Source organism: Eleutherodactylus coqui, chromosome 1 (genome assembly GCF_035609145.1).
Source record: "Eleutherodactylus coqui strain aEleCoq1 chromosome 1, aEleCoq1.hap1, whole genome shotgun sequence".
In the NCBI taxonomy this organism is placed as follows: Eukaryota; Metazoa; Chordata; class Amphibia; order Anura; family Eleutherodactylidae; genus Eleutherodactylus; species Eleutherodactylus coqui.
In genome coordinates this window covers 530,116,064-530,132,234 of record NC_089837.1, presented here as the reverse complement: position 1 = coordinate 530,132,234, position 16,171 = coordinate 530,116,064, and the positions used below count along the sequence as shown (strand labels likewise).

General features: G+C 59.3%; 2 protein-coding genes across 4 annotated transcripts in view; both read right to left on the bottom strand.

The window, feature by feature from the left end:
* Nucleotides 1-12,622, bottom strand: part of NUMA1 (nuclear mitotic apparatus protein 1) — a 48,962-nt gene extending 36,340 nt beyond the window's left edge. For 2 of the 3 annotated variants that reach the window (XM_066588396.1, XM_066588398.1), the window contains exons 1-4: nt 12,479-12,622; nt 6,686-6,764; nt 3,717-3,802; nt 1,702-1,772 (exon numbers count right to left, since the gene is read on the bottom strand). In XM_066588396.1, the coding sequence (XP_066444493.1) occupies nt 1,702-1,772; nt 3,717-3,802; nt 6,686-6,727 (199 nt within the window). In that variant the 5' untranslated portion in view covers nt 6,728-6,764; nt 12,479-12,622. Of the gene's footprint in view, nt 1-1,701; nt 1,773-3,716; nt 3,803-6,685; nt 6,765-9,846; nt 10,075-12,478 lie in introns of those variants that run through there. The other variant, XM_066588397.1, reaches the window with a different exon arrangement.
* Nucleotides 10,660-11,361, bottom strand: LOC136607172 (coiled-coil domain-containing protein 8 homolog). The gene has a single exon (XM_066589027.1). The coding sequence runs from the start codon at nt 11,359-11,361 to the stop codon at nt 10,660-10,662; it is 702 nt and encodes a 233-aa protein (XP_066445124.1).
* Nucleotides 12,623-16,171: the final 3,549 nt, after the last annotated feature.

Sequence of the window (16,171 nt, the reverse complement as noted above, 5' to 3'; positions counted from 1 at the left end):
GGATAAGTAATGTATGTACACAGTGACTCCACCAGCAGAATAGTGAGTGCAGCTCTGGAGTATAATACAGGATGTAACTCAGGGGCAGTACAGGATAAGTAATGTATGTACACAGTGACTCCACCTGCAGAATAGTGAGTGCAGCTCTGGGGTATAATACAGGATGTAACTCAGGATCAGTACAGGATAAGTAATGTATGTACACAGTGACTCCACCAGCAGAATAGTGAGCACAGCTCTGGGGTATAATACAGGATGTAACTCCGGAGCAGTACAGGATAAGTAATGTATGTACACAGTGACTCCACCGGCAGAATAGTGAGTGCAGCTCTGGAGTATAATACAGCATGTAACTCAGGAGCAGTACAGGATAAGTAATGTATGTACACAGTGACTCCACCAGCAGAATAGTGAGTGCAGCTCTGGGGTATAATACAGGATGTAACTCCGGATCAGTACAGGATAAGTAATGTATGTACACAGTGACTCCACCAGCAGAATAGTGACTGCAGCTCTGGAGTATAATACAGGATGTAACTCAGGGTCAGTACAGGATAAGTAATGTATGTACACAGTGACTCCACCGACAGAATAGTGAGTGCAGCTGTGGAGTATAATACAGGATGTAACTCAGGATCAGTAATGTATGGACACAGTGACTCCACCAGCAGAATAGTGAGTGCAGCTCTGGGGTATAATACAGGGTGTAACTCAGGATCAGTACAGGATAAGTAATGTATGTACACAGTGACCCCACCGGCAGAATAGTGAGTGCAGCTCTGGAGTATAATACAGGATGTAACTCAGGGTCAGTACAGGATAAGTAATGTATGCACACAGTGACTCCACCAGCAGAATAGTGAGTGCAGCTCTGGAGTATAATACAGGATGTAACTCCGGAGCAGTACAGGATAAGTAATGTATGTACATAGTGACTCCACCAGCAGAATAGTGAGTGCAGCTCTGGGGTATAATACAGGATGTAACTCAGTGTCAGTACAGGATAAGTAATGTATGTACACAGTGACTCCACCACCAGAATAGAGAGTGCAGCTCTGCAGTATAATACAGCATGTAACTCAGGAGCAGTACAGGATAAGTAATGTATGTACACAGTGACTTCCCCAGCAGAATAGTGAGTGCAGCTCTGGAGTATAATACAGGATATAACTCAGGATCAGTACAGGATAAGTAATGTATGTACACAGTGACTCCACCAGCAGAATAGTGAGTGCAGCTCTGGGGTAAAATACAGGATGTAACTCAGGGTCAGTACAGGATAAGTAATGTATGTACACAGTGACCCCACCAGCAGAATAGTGAGTACAGCTCTGGAGTATAATACAGGATGTAGCTCAGGATCAGTACAGGATACGTTATGTATGTACACAGTGACTCCACCAGCAGAATAGTGAGTGCAGCTCTGGAGTATAATACAGGATGTAACTCAGGATCAGTACAGGATAAGTAATGTATGTACACAGTGACTCCACCGGCAGAATAGTGAGTGCAGCTCTGGGGTATAATACAGGATAAGTGAAGTAGTTTATGCACACAGTAGTTCTGTGTGTGTGTAATATATATATAAGCCTGAAGAAAGTCCTCCGAGTGGGACTTGGGCTGTAAGGACAGTGAATGTATGTCCCCTATTGTATGACCCCCTCCCTAAAGCATTTGCCGCTGATCGCCCCTCAGTCTTACTCTGTAAGAACTTCAGCCTTTCTTCCTGCGGCTGCTTCAGAATGCGGGCGGCTTCATCGGCGTTGCCGTTCCTGTAATACATGTACATAGCGGGTCAGCATAAATGACAACCTGATCCTCAGCGCTATCAACTATAGACCCCCCCGGGGATGGCCGCTACGTCTGAGCTGTCGACAAATAAATTACTTTCTATTGGTCGGGACCGGTTTGGTGGAACATCTCTGGGACGGGCGCCAGGAGGTCGTTGGCAGTCCTGGTACAGGTGGAGGACAACTCCCATCATCAACAGCAGGTATAGAGATCAACAGCGCCTCGGGCATGTATTGTGCCGTTCATAGGAATGTGAAGCGCTGAACGGTTAGTGAAGGAGAAGGGTCTGCACACGCCGCCCGGCGCGGACGAGCTTGAGGTGGCATCACCAGCTGCTCGTTCAGGCAAGCGGGAATAGTCCAATTCTCGTTCTGCGTGAAGGGGGCATTCCCTGGAGGAAGAGTCCGAGGCGCTGATGTCCAGCGTGATCCCCGCCATATCTTTGGTGGGGGGAGGGGAGCCCACGGATCTCTAGGAGAGGACCTCCTCTAGTGGGTCCCAGAGGCGTTGGGGCTTCTCTGTGCCACCTTGCTTCGGGAAGCGGTGGGAATGTTAGTAGTAACCCTGCTGTCCCTCCTGGGGGGGTGGGCCCCTCGATCACCCTTGTGATCATCTGATCACTTGCACTGCATACTGTAATGCTGCAGCACTGATCGCCGGGCGGCCCTGGGAGGCTTCAGCAAGTTTTGTGCTGCCATTCTAGCGCACTGTGGGGAATACTGACGGGATGCGAAGGCCGCCCTCCTCCCACCGTTTACTCTAATCACGGCAGTTACCGGCGGCGGTCAGAAACAGCGGATAGCCTCGGGGTACGGAGCGGGCTCTGGGCACCCCTCAGGGCATAGTAACAGAATCCTTACAGCGCCCCTGGCAGTGAGGAGCAGCAGGGATGGCCATGTACAGCGCCCGGCTACCTCCGGCAGAGATGGATGGAGCAGCAGGGGCACGGCCGACCGCCTCTGCATTCAACCTTCTCCTTCCTAAGGGGGTGCTGCATTAGTTACCAGACCTCCATTCCTGTCCTTGTGTCCAACTCCATCAACCTATCCTGTGGATGGGCGATAACTATAATGCATCCGCTCACTGACAACAAGCAGAGATCTTGAAAATAGTGAGCCATCCAAAAACAGGATTACAGGTGGTCAGAACTTCTGCATCGGACAAAGATTAAGGTTTACATAAAATCAGAAAACGCAGAACCGTCCAGAGGGGCCGTCATTAAGGAGGCACTCCAGCCCAGCGCCCCCTGGAGGAGGGCCATCATTACACAGTGGTCATTATGGAAGCACTCCAGCCCAGCGCCCCCTGGAGGAGGGCCATCATTACACAGTGGTCATTATGGAGGCACTCCAGCCCAGCGCCCCCTGGAGGAGGGACATCATTACACAGTGGTCATTATGGAGGCACTCCAGTCCAGCGCCCCCTGGAGGAGGGCCATCATTACACAGTGGTCATTATGGAGGCACTCCAGTCCAGCGCCCCCTGGAGGAGGGCCATCATTACACAGTGGTCATTATGGAGGCACTCCAGCCCAGCGCCCCCTGGAGGAGGGCCATCATTACACGTTGGTCATTATGGAGGCACTCCAGCCCAGCGCCACCTGGAGGAGGGACATCATTACACGGTGGTTATTATGGAGGCACTACAGCCCAGCGCCCCCTGGAGGAGGGCCATCATTACACGGTGGTCATTATGGAGGCACTGCAGCCCAGCGCCCCCTGGAGGAGGGCCATCATTACACGGTGGTCATTATGGAGGCACTCCAGCCCAGCGCCCCCTGGAGGAGGGCCATCATTACACGGTGGTCATTATGGAGGCACTCCAGCCCAGCGCCCCCTGGAGGAGGGACATCATTACACAGCGGTCATTATGGAGGCACTCCAGCCCAGCGCCCCCTGGAGGAGGGACATCATTACGCCACTTACAGCTTTGTGATGATTTTGATGAAGATGTTGAGGTCTTCCATCTGCGAGAGCCGCTCGATGGGCTCCTCCACCTTCAGGCTGTTGACCTGGAAGGAAAGATCAAAGAACAAGTTAAAAGCGGCGTGTCACATAGACCACTAATAAGGCAGTAACGCCTTACACACCGGCGTCTGTAAAACCGGGCGTTTAACAGCATTTTCGAACGGCGTTATCAAACACATGCGACAGCGTTTAACAGCGTTCACCGCACCCATCACTGCAACGGCTAACGAGGTGCATAAAAAAAAAAAAAATAGCTGAAACGCACTAAAATAGAGCGGTGGTCGAAAATTGCAATGTTACAGAACGTCGCGCTCGACCGCTCGTCTGAGAAGCCCCAATGGAGGCGTTTTACAGCAATTCAAAAGCGGCGCTAAACACTGAAAAAACGGGCTGTGAGAGCGAGCCAATTCATTGTGGAGGCGACGCCGCGGTTGGCGTCACTGCCCAGAGAAGACCGCAGCGGGCTTATTCTGCATCAGGTAATATTAACCCCTTAATGACGCAGATTTTTCCCCTCATTTTTTTCTTCATACTTTCTTAAAAAACTAAACAAACGATAACGCTTATTTATCCGCGGACGCCGCTGTCGGAGGGCGGCTTGTATTTGTCAGTGGTACCTTAAGGGCGTATTCACACAAACAGTCGCACAGCGCACCGAAGATTTGTGCGCGTAATATGCAGTGAATAGAACCCACTGAATTCACATGATTTTGCGCACGCATTTCATTTGCACAATTGTGCGGCACGTTCTGCGCTTACGCTTGTGACGCCGGCCTTAGGGCTACCGGGCAATGTACTGGAATACTTGTAAAAATTTTAAAGTGGAGTGAAATGGGTTAAAAAAAAAAAAAAAAAAAAAAAGACACAGTAACTCCACCACCTTAAGAGGGTGTCTGGTTTCTACAGCGCACAGCCATGACCCGGTAACGTTACTCCGTGGTCGGTGCGATGAGACCCAGCTTACATGCCCATTTTTTGCTGTATTTCACCCATGTCCCCACTGTTGTCTTCGGGAGGTGCTGCAGTTTCTTTAGGCACGATTTTGGATTCTAGACGACGTTTTGATCCCTCCTCCCACCGCCCCTCTGCGACATCCGTGTGCGCCGCAGCCGGAGAGAAGAGCCCGAGGGCCACCGGGACATGCGGAGTACAACATACAAGACAAAGTAGTACCAGGAGCAGCCCAGAACAGAGAACAGCCGATGCCCCCGAAACAGGTGGGTGCTGCGCCCCCAACATCCGAAAAGGATAGTACGGCTATTGTACAGGATCCTGCGACCGCGAGCATCAGAAGACGCAGACGTCCGCAGCCTGTAAAGCTTCGTGAACGTGTGAAGCAGAGACCAAGTCGCAGCAGAAGAGTTACGGGACGCCGGGATGCATCCACTGCCCTACAAGTAAGGGGGGGGCAGGGGAGTACAGAGTCCTCTATTTGGCACGGCAGGCCCCTGGATGGAGGACTTGGAGGCCACCAGACCTCCACAAGGGCCGACAGGGAAGAAGAACAAAGAATCCGAGCAGCCGAAAGGGTAGATCCACAGAGCCCGGCATCAGGCGTGTGCAGATGACGCTCCGCAGGGGGTAAAGGTCCGGACAGGAGGAGGGCGGCACGGGGTCTTCGTTGGAGGATAGAAACAGCGAAGGGCCGACCTGCATGAGGACGCGGCGAGCTCGGCGACGCAGCGGCTACAAGGACAGCTACCAGGAAGGCTGCAGTCCAAGACAGTGCCGAAGGGAAACGTCTCGCAGGGAGACAATTGTATTACATTCAAGACCTAATTGAGGTCCCAATAAGCTGACGGGACCCGCGGTGACGTGCCTGTTTTGGCCCCTCCCTGCCGCGACGCAGTGCGCGTCATTTGAAAATTTTTGGTCTGGCAGGAAGAGGGAGGGAGGGAAACACCTCTGGACCCTGCGTCCACATACAAAAATGCTCGAGTCTCCCATTGTAGTCAATGGGGTTCGTTACTCGAGTAGAGCGCTCGAATTTTACAAAAAGCTCGACTCGAATAACGCGGACCCGAGCATTTGGATGCCCGCTCATCTCTATCTGTTACCAAGAGACAGAGAGCCCGTTCAAGTTGAGGACCCTGTAGGACATGGCGGTGGAGGTCCCTGGAAAGCAGGCAGTTCAAGCAAAGGGGCTCCTTCTGACTGCAAGCAGCAGCAGCTCCGACTGTTTCGTTGTCCACCATCCATCATTACACCCGTGTCTGTGGGAACCATTGCCAGGAGCTCGGCTGAAGGACCCTCGGCCCCCATTATACTCTGAAGTGACGTCATGAGCGATGAAACTGGACGCTACGGAGGGGAACTGGGTGTCTTCAGCGATGAGCCCAGGTTTAATTTGGGCGCTGGCGACAGCCGTGTTCGTGTCTGGAGACCTCGGGGTGAGCGCCTCAATTCTGCCTTTGCTGTGGAGCGCCACACTGCCCCCTGATGGTGTGATGGTATGGGGGGGCAATGACCTTGTATGGACTCTGCTGTGCTGGATGTGGTGATGCCAATTATGTGGAGTTTGCTGATTTTAATTTTTTAAACAATCCTACGACCCCCTAGGTGCCCCGGGCAGCAGCGACTGCGGTGTCTGCGGGGTTAAGTCACAGGAGAGAGATTAGTGGAGCGAGTGCTCAGATTTTCACTTCTTTTCAAGGAAAAAAAAAAAAAAAGAAGGAGTGAAAGGTACTGTGTAACCGGCTGTAAATAAACCTCATTACAGAGGGTCACAGCATCACTGATTGCAGGCAGTGAATGGAACCCTTTCTGTGCCTGGGTGAAGGTTCTTGCTGTCAGCACATGTTCCACCCCCTGTGCTAAGCCCGGCGGCTGCAGGAGGGGGATGAGGACACGTTCTCAGGCTGTATGTACAGCAGTCGGCGGCACCGGCTTCTACTGATCATGTGATGCACCCGGGGTTCAGTGCTTACCCATGTCAGCAGGGACTCCATCACGGTCCCGTGTAGCGACATCCTCACAGCTCGCTGGGGTCAGACAGCATGTAATCACCTGCGGGGAGAGAAGCGAACATCAGATCAGCGTGAACAGTTATACATCAGGACAACGTGCCGAGGACCCCCAGAGCCCAACATCCCCCACAAGAGCCCTCCCTGAAATACTCTGCGCTGCTGCCCCTCCCACTGTGAATCGCCCAGCAGACACTCGTTTCCTTCAGCTGAAGCCCACTACAGTGTCATTCGCGCACAGTGGACCCCCCACCCCACAGAACAAGCACCATGAGTGGCGTCTTCCTTCTGAGCTGCGGATCAGCCGTCCACGCTGCGAGAACAACACTGCGGATGCCCACCGACGCCACGGGATGCCGGAACCTCGCGGATCGTACCCGCTCATTACAAGAGGTGAAGCCGGCAAGGATTCTCTGCCGCGTCCGTGCGAACGCTGGGCTGCGGATCCGCAGACGGACAAGAGGGGGTCAGGGAGGGTTTAGGAGAGAAATATGGTACTAAAGTTGCACATTTTGGCACAAACCCCACTTGAGCGACTTTCCTAGTGCGCCGCCGTGGGCCGCCACATTCACGTATCATTTACTGCTGTCTAGCTGCACAGAGGCGGCTGAATACACGGTGGGGCGCGCGTCTCTTCATACATCAAGCGCCGATTATATTAACCCCTTCCTGACACACACAGCGCACGCCGGCTGTCTACACATGCAAACGGGAAGCAAATGTACACGGCAGCCGTCAAGAGCTGCAATCAGAGCGACCAGCTGGGGGTGCTGTTCGGGTGTCATGGCAGCTTGCAATCAAACAATCGCAAGTTCAAGTCTCCCATGGGGACTCGGAGGGGGTGTTTAGAAGCTTTTATAAAATCTAAGACAGTAAAGGTTTAATACCTCGCCTCCCAGTCTCAGAAATATAATTATTAACCTGTGGTCTCGCTGGGACGCCATTATGAATCGCACACGGCGATCATCAGAAGAGGCGGCGGCGCTGCTGCATCATGGAGGTTTTAATAGTAAGCATTTTTTTCTAAAGCTTTTCCGGCAGGTTCCATCTCTTCCCTCAGACGCCCCTCGTGCAGCAAAGTTACCGCAAAAACTTACGATTTTATTTTTGAGAGTGGGGAGGGAAAAAAATGGGAAGGAGGCGCAGTCATAATCAGTCTCCCCCGTGGTGCGGCAGCCTTTTGGTTCGTATTACAGAAAGAAAGTCAATGGGAGCGCAAAAATACGCAGCGAATACGCGTGAAATCAATGAGGCCTTCGAGCTTTATTTTTGCGCGTCAGAATACACAGTCCCCACAACTAGAAGGTTGTACGCGGCGCCGGTCCGTGAAGACGCGGCTTATTTCAGGGACCGGAACTGAGTGCGCCCGTGTGAACGCGTCCGAAACGCTTGGCAACTGCAGTATAATCAGTAAACAAGTGTGAGCGACCAACGCGGCGATTGGTCTGGGAGGCGGAGCTCCCCTGTCATCATGCGCTAAACGTCCCCCTAGAAGTATAAATACAGCCACAGCGGCGATCACCACGGACGCCATCCGTGCAATCCCATTATTAAACCCCTGCGTGTCACCCACGCCCCTCAGTATGGCGTCCATTGGTGTACTAGTAAGGGTGAGGCGCCGCTGCTCCCAAAGGACGAATCGCACTGGACGCACGGGTTCCCGTGTAATGTACAGCGGCGGCACAGATGTGGCGCTGGGTCCCGGGGGACGCGTTACACAACAGGAGTTTACAGCCGTTTATACAAAGTCCACCTGAGAGACGCGATAACAGCGCTAACCCCTTCACTGCCAGCACAACAACGGGCTGCCGCCTTACAATACCTCTGCTTGCTGCCATTCATAGTCAGCCTGACCTACTTCTCACAGCTGGGGGTTTGTTACATTGTATCCAGTCTGGACAGCCCTCAGAGCAGCACAGATCGCTCTGCTGTCCCGTTTGCTAAAATGTATCCGTCTGGAGTCCAGAAGATTGTGCAGACTGGATACAATGTAACAACCTTCAGCTGGGAGTGTATTAACCCCTTCACTCCCCAAGACCTAAGCTTACTTTCCAATGGATGGCAGCCGATCCCACACCACCCGACAGGCTGCAACAGCGGGGAACAGTGAGACATCAATCCCTGCTGTTAACCCCTTGCAAGCCACAATCAATGCTGATCAAGGCACCCTCTGTGAGGTCATCAGCCCTCTGCTACATAATCAAAAAGGGCCATGGGTTGCTATGACAACCGGACACCATTGTTTATTAGCGATAATGCACTGAAGTACTGCAATGCATTATATCAGAGCGATCACAGGTTCAAGTCCTTACAGACACTAACAAAAAAAAAAAAAAGTTAAAAAAAAGTTACAAAAAATGTTAATATAAAATGAAGGAAAAAAAAAATCTAACACACTGACGCACTTTCTTCTCTTAGGAATTTTTTTTTTTTTATAAACAAACCCCCGTTGGTCGCCGTCACATCCGTAACTCTCATCCTGCAAGGCAAATGATCTAAAGAAAATAAAATATAAAAAACAAAAAACGCTTTGCTTTGCCTCTTTTGCGAAATAAGCAAATAAAAAAGTGACAGAAAACTCCATATGTACCCCAAAATGGTAGCACTAAAACTGCAGCTCGCCCCGCAAAGTATGCGCCGGCGTCAAAGGAAAACATAATGAAGCTCCGCATGTAAATAAGTACGCTGCCATTCACTGACAGCAAGCAGATCATTCAAACACCGATGTATATAGCGAGGTGTAGATTATTACGCGGCGTCATTAACTCCGCTGGTCGCTGCGCTGAAGGACGCGATTCGCGCCGCACAGAGCGTTCACACAATTACTACTGCTGAAGAGTTGCGCAGCTTTAACACTTCATTTCTCCGCTGTCAATAACGGTTAGCGGCCGCCGAACACGAAGGTATCAGCGCAAGGACGGCGAGAAGAATGAGCCCCCCATACAGGGCAGGAGATTACAAAGCCCCAGCACCAACCCCCCCATCCCCCAATTCCACAGTATTAACCCCGTGTCCCCCCCCCTGATGCCATGACATTAACCCTTCGTTACTTGATCCCACAGCATTAACCCCTCGCTCCCCCCTGATCCCACACAAGTAGCAGAGTTCGGCTGCAGACAACTCACTGTGAAGCTGCGACTAGTGACAGGCCCCTCCGGCCGCTGCAGCCCTCTGACTACGGGGGAGGGGGCACAACTACTTTATAAAGTTCAGTCCACTTCACAGGGCTGAGGGGCAGCCGGGGGTCCGGCAGGGGGCCGGTAGGAGCCCCACTGCAGCCTTCATGGCAGATCAGCTTGTATTTGCATGCCAATTCCCAGCATGCACTGGGGCCGTGACATGGAGGATGGTGGGAGGGACAAGAGGAGCAGCAGGTTAGGCTGAGCTGCAACACAACTGTACTCATGTGCGGCTGCACAGCGCTGGCAGACTTAACCCTTCACTGACAGCACAGAGGATGAGCCCCTCCCCCACCCGCGTACGACAGCCAGTGGCGCTGCATGTACCCCAGACTCTTCCGGAAACTACCGGCACAAGACAACGGCCACCACCGGCTGCGCCACCGGGCCGCTCACTCAGCTTTCCCCACATCAGGCTCCCCATGATAACATACGTGTCCGTGCTACGGCCGGCCGTCATACAGTTTAATTTCTTCATGCAAAAAAACAGAAAGAACCAAAATTTCATCTAACAGCGGTTAGCGACAACGGAGGACGCCGGGTGCAGACCGCGGCATTAACCCCTCGCTCCCTGATCCCACGGCATTAACCCCTCGCTCCCTGATCCCACGGCATTAGCCCCTCGCTCCCTGATCCCACGGCATTAGCCCCTCGCTCCCTGATCCCACGGCATTAGCCCCTCGCTCCCTGATCCCACGGCATTAGCCCCTCGCTCCCTGATCCCACGGCATTAGCCCCTCGCTCCCTGATCCCACGGCATTAGCCCCTCGCTCCCTGATCCCACGGCATTAGCCCCTCGCTCCCCGCACACGCCCCCACCCGACCACACCGTCTGCACACGCCGGGGTCTACAGCAGCCTCCTCTGGGGGTCTCGGTGACTCAGCGGATACACCTGATGGATACTCCATGCCGGGGTCTGCAGCAGCCTCCTCTGGGGGTCTCGGTGACTCAGCGGATACACCTGATGGATACTCCATGCTGGGGTCTGCAGCAGCCTCCTCTGGGGGTCTCGGTGACTCCGCGGATACACCTGATGGGTACGCCATTCTGGGGTCTGCAGCAGCCTCCTCTGGGGGTCTCAGTGACTCAGCGGATACACCTGATGGATACTCCATGCCGGGGTCTGCAGCAGCCTCCTCTGGGGGTCTCGGTGACTCAGTGGATACACCTGATGGGTACGCCATTCTGGGGTCTGCAGCAGCCTCCTCTGGGGGTCTCGGTGACTCAGCGGATACACCTGATGGATACTCCATGCCGGGGTCTGCAGCAGCCTCCTCTGGGGGTCTCGGTGACTCAGCGGATACACCTGATGGATACTCCATGCCGGGGTCTGCAGCAGCCTCCTCTGGGGGTCTCGGTGACTCAGCGGATACACCTGATGGATACTCCATGCCGGGGTCTGCAGCAGCCTCCTCTGGGGGTCTCGGTGACTCAGCGGATACACCTGATGGATACTCCATGCCGGGGTCTGCAGCAGCCTCCTCTGGGGGTCTCGGTGACTCAGCGCACTGCAGTACCCGCTGGGTATTTCTACACAATTATTGGATCCCATCATCCATCGTCCGCCATCTTGCTCTGTGACGCCTCATATTGATGGACAGTAAATGGCGCAGCCTGTGACTGGGCCGCGGGCCGCACTTACATGGCCACCAGCGGTTCTTGGACTCGCCACGCGGCTGCCGTGTGACCGGCGGGACGTCAGACACTTTAGGTCCCAAATTTTCACATGAGAACGGAGCAATTTTTGAATCAGCGACCCGCGAATCCAACAGAGCTATCGCTACTCTAAGTGACTCCCCCCCTCCGGTGGCGCAGAATCTGGGGCACACGGGGCACGGCTCCTCCGCTCACGCCACGCACCATGCACCAGCGTCAGCAATAAGCCAGGTGTTAATACTGCTTCCATGCCGCAAACACCGACCCCACAACTGGAGTCCGCCCGCGTGCCCGCGGCGCCAGGGGGGCGGCCAGAAGACCTTCCCGCTCCTCCTTGGATAGCCGCCCACCCTATGAAGCTGGCGGTGGGCTTATGGGGGCGTCAGCGATGGAGTGACGCCTGGCGCTGCCCGCAGGGTAAGATGGCACGACAACCTCCCGTCCGTCAGCAGTCGCCCCCCGGGGATCTCAGCCACCCCACCGTCTGCGCCGGTCATTGTCATGTGCTTCACTACGGAGCCGCGGGGCAGATGTGTGGTATGTTGTGGTAGACGTGTGGTACATGTGCAGTAGGCGGCCGCGGGGCAGACGTGTAGTATGCTGCGGTAGACGTGTAGTATGCTGCGGTAGACGTGTCGTATGTTGCGGCAGACGTGTCGTATGTTGAGGCAGACGTGTCGTATGTTGAGGGGTCTGACGGCTGGTGAGGGCTCCGCACAGATCACACCGGCCCGCGGTCACACTCCGGCCCGCACTCTCTGCACCGGCCGGTGACCCGCGGCTCTGGAAGCTTCTCTCCCCACTGCAGACATTATATAGCCTGCGTCACGTGACGGCCCCGCGGTCCCCCGCCGCTGATGACGCAGTTAGTATTCTGGCGCCTCCGCCCGCCCCCACAGCTCCCCGGCCGCCTCCGCTCACCTGCGCTGCGCTCCCCGCTCCTCCGCCGTCCGCGGCCTCCTCACTGTCCCGGCCCGAAGACTATTCAAACCCGAAGCCGCCGGCGGGCCCGGCCGCCATTGGCTGTACTCTGTCTGCGCGCCTCCAACCTGACGTCACGTCACAGACCACGCCTTCCTCCGTGTTCTAGAAAAAAACACGCCCCTGCTGGTCACGTGGAGGCTCCAAGCGTGACGTCACGGAGCTACAAGGAATCACTGCAGACTGAGCCGCGCGCGGGGCCACGGGGAGCGACCGGAGACTGAGCCGCGCGCGGGGCCACGGGGGGCGACCGGAGACTGAGCCGCGCGCGGGGCCACGGGGAGCGACCGGAGACTGAGCCGCGCGCGGGGCCACGGGGAGCGACCGGAGACTGAGCCGCGCGCGGGGCCACGGGGAGCGACCGGAGACTGAGCCGCGCGCGGGGCCACGGGGAGCGACCGCGGACTGAGCCGCGCGCGGGGCCACGGGGAGCGACCGCGGACTGAGCCGCGCGCGGGGCCACAGGGGAGCGACCGCGGACTGAGCCGCGCGCGGGGCCACAGGGGAGCGACCGCGGACTGAGCCGCGCGCGGGGCCACAGGGGAGCGACCGCGGACTGAGCCGCGCGCGGGGCCACAGGGGAGCGACCGCGGACTGAGCCGCGCGCGGGGCCACAGGGGAGCGACCGCGGACTGAGCCGCGCGCGGGGCCACAGGGGAGCGACCGCGGACTGAGCCGCGCGCGGGGCCACAGGGGAGCGACCGCGGACTGAGCCGCGCGCGGGGCCACAGGGGAGCGACCGCGGACTGAGCCGCGCGCGGGGCCACAGGGGAGCGACCGCGGACTGAGCCGCGCGCGGGGCCACAGGGGAGCGACCGCGGACTGAGCCGCGCGCGGGGCCACAGGGGAGCGACCGCGGACTGAGCCGCGCGCGGGGCCACAGGGGAGCGACCGCGGACTGAGCCGCGCGCGGGGCCACAGGGGAGCGACCGCGGACTGAGCCGCGCGCGGGGCCACAGGGGAGCGACCGCGGACTGAGCCGCGCGCGGGGCCACAGGGGGAGCGACCGCGGACTGAGCCGCGCGCGGGGCCACAGGGGAGCGACCGCGGACTGAGCCGCGCGCGGGGCCACAGGGGAGCGACCGCGGACTGAGCCGCGCGCGGGGCCACAGGGGGAGCGACCGCGGACTGAGCCGCGCGCGGGGCCACAGGGGAGCGACCGCGGACTGAGCCGCGCGCGGGGCCACAGGGGAGCGACCGCGGACTGAGCCGCGCGCGGGGCCACAGGGGAGCGACCGCGGACTGAGCCGCGCGCGGGGCCACAGGGGAGCGACCGCGGACTGAGCCGCGCGCGGGGCCACAGGGGAGCGACCGCGGACTGAGCCCGCGCGCGGGGCCACAGGGGAGCGACCGCGGACTGAGCCGCGCGCGGGGCCACGGGGAGCGACCGGAGACTGAGCCGCGCGCGGGGCCACGGGGAGCGACCGGAGACTGAGCCGCGCGCGGGGCCACGGGGAGCGACCGCGGACTGAGCCGCGCGCGGGGCCACAGGGGAGCGACCGCGGACTGAGCCGCGCGCGGGGCCACAGGGGAGCGACCGCGGACTGAGCCGCGCGCGGGGCCACAGGGGAGCGACCGCGGACTGAGCCGCGCGCGGGGCCACAGGGGAGCGACCGCGGACTGAGCCGCGCGCGGGGCCACAGGGGAGCGACCGCGGACTGAGCCGCGCGCGGGGCCACAGGGGAGCGACCGCGGACTGAGCCGCGCGCGGGGCCACAGGGGAGCGACCGCGGACTGAGCCGCGCGCGGGGCCACAGGGGAGCGACCGCGGACTGAGCCGCGCGCGGGGCCACAGGGGAGCGACCGCGGACTGAGCCGCGCGCGGGGCCACAGGGGAGCGACCGCGGACTGAGCCGCGCGCGGGGCCACAGGGGAGCGACCGCGGACTGAGCCGCGCGCGGGGCCACAGGGGAGCGACCGCGGACTGAGCCGCGCGCGGGGCCACAGGGGAGCGACCGCGGACTGAGCCGCGCGCGGGGCCACAGGGGAGCGACCGCGGACTGAGCCGCGCGCGGGGCCACAGGGGAGCGACCGCGGACTGAGCCGCGCGCGGGGCCACAGGGGGGCGACCGCGGACTGAGCCGCGCGCGGGGCCACAGGGGAGCGACCGCGGACTGAGCCGCGCGCGGGGCCACAGGGGAGCGACCGCGGACTGAGCCGCGCGCGGGGCCACAGGGGAGCGACCGCGGACTGAGCCGCGCGCGGGGCCACAGGGGAGCGACCGCGGACTGAGCCGCGCGCGGGGCCACAGGGGAGCGACCGCGGACTGAGCCGCGCGCGGGGCCACAGGGGAGCGACCGCGGACTGAGCCGCGCGCGGGGCCACAGGGGAGCGACCGCGGACTGAGCCGCGCGCGGGGCCACAGGGGAGCGACCGCGGACTGAGCCGCGCGCGGGGGCCACAGGGGAGCGACCGCGGACTGAGCCGCGCGCGGGGCCACAGGGGAGCGACCGCGGACTGAGCCGCGCGCGGGGCCACAGGGGAGCGACCGCGGACTGAGCCGCGCGCGGGGCCACAGGGGAGCGACCGCGGACTGAGCCGCGCGCGGGGCCACAGGGGAGCGACCGCGGACTGAGCCGCGCGCGGGGCCACAGGGGAGCGACCGCGGACTGAGCCGCGCGCGGGGCCACAGGGGAGCGACCGCGGACTGAGCCGCGCGCGGGGCCACAGGGGGAGCGACTCGCGGACTGAGCCGCGCGCGGGGCCACAGGGGGAGCGACCGCGGACTGAGCCGCGCGCGGGGCCACGGGGAGCGACCGCGGACTGAGCCGCGCGCGGGGCCACGGGGGGCGACCGCGGACTGAGCCGCACGGGGGGCGACTGCGGACTGGGCCGCGCGCGGGGCGACTGCGGACTGGGCCGCGCGCGGGGCCACGGGGGGGCGACTGCGGACTGAGCCGCACGGGGGGCGACTGCGGACTGAGCCGCGCGCGGGGCGACTGCGGACTGAGCCGCGCGCGGGGCGACTGCGGACTGGGCCGCGCGCGGGGCCACGGGGGGCGACTGCGGACTGAGCCGCGCGCGGGGGCGACTGCGGACTGAGCCGCGCGCGGGGCGACTGCGGACTGAGCCGCGCGCGGGGCGACTGCGGACTGAGCCGCGCGCGGGGCCACGGGGGGGCGACTGCGGACTGAGCCGCGCGCGGCGGCGCTATGTTTGTTTACCACGGTTTATATACCGCCTATTGTGTGTTCTTCCGTATGTGCGGAGAGGGCTCCGCCTCACTGACTCTTCCTCCGTCTATTTTGCTATGGATTTCCCAATAATACGGTGGAGAGAGGCGGCGTGCGAACGGGTCGCAGTGAGCGATGCGACAAACTGGCAGTAGTAGTTAACTGCGCTGCTGCAGGCAGAACTCTTCAGTCCAGACTCAGGTCTTTTGTAGGGGTGTAAATACCAGACTGCGCCTATATTTTCTCCGAGATCAGGCTGTGAATCGCGGTCACATCGCACTTGCCAACAACAGATATATCAGAACCGCCGCACGTCACTTCAGGGCCAGCGCCCCCAGCTGGGACACTCAAGGGAGCAGCACCGATCTGAGTAGTGGCCAGCGCTGGTAACTGCAGGCTAGGGTTGCTTTGATTTAATGAGCACTGTGTCTGCAGTTACTAGCGCCGGCCACTACACAGG

Coding starts and splice junctions, on each gene's coding strand:
- LOC136607172 (XM_066589027.1), bottom strand. CDS start 11,361: ATGGAGTATCCATCAGGTGTATCCGCTGAGTCACCGAGACCCCCAGAG.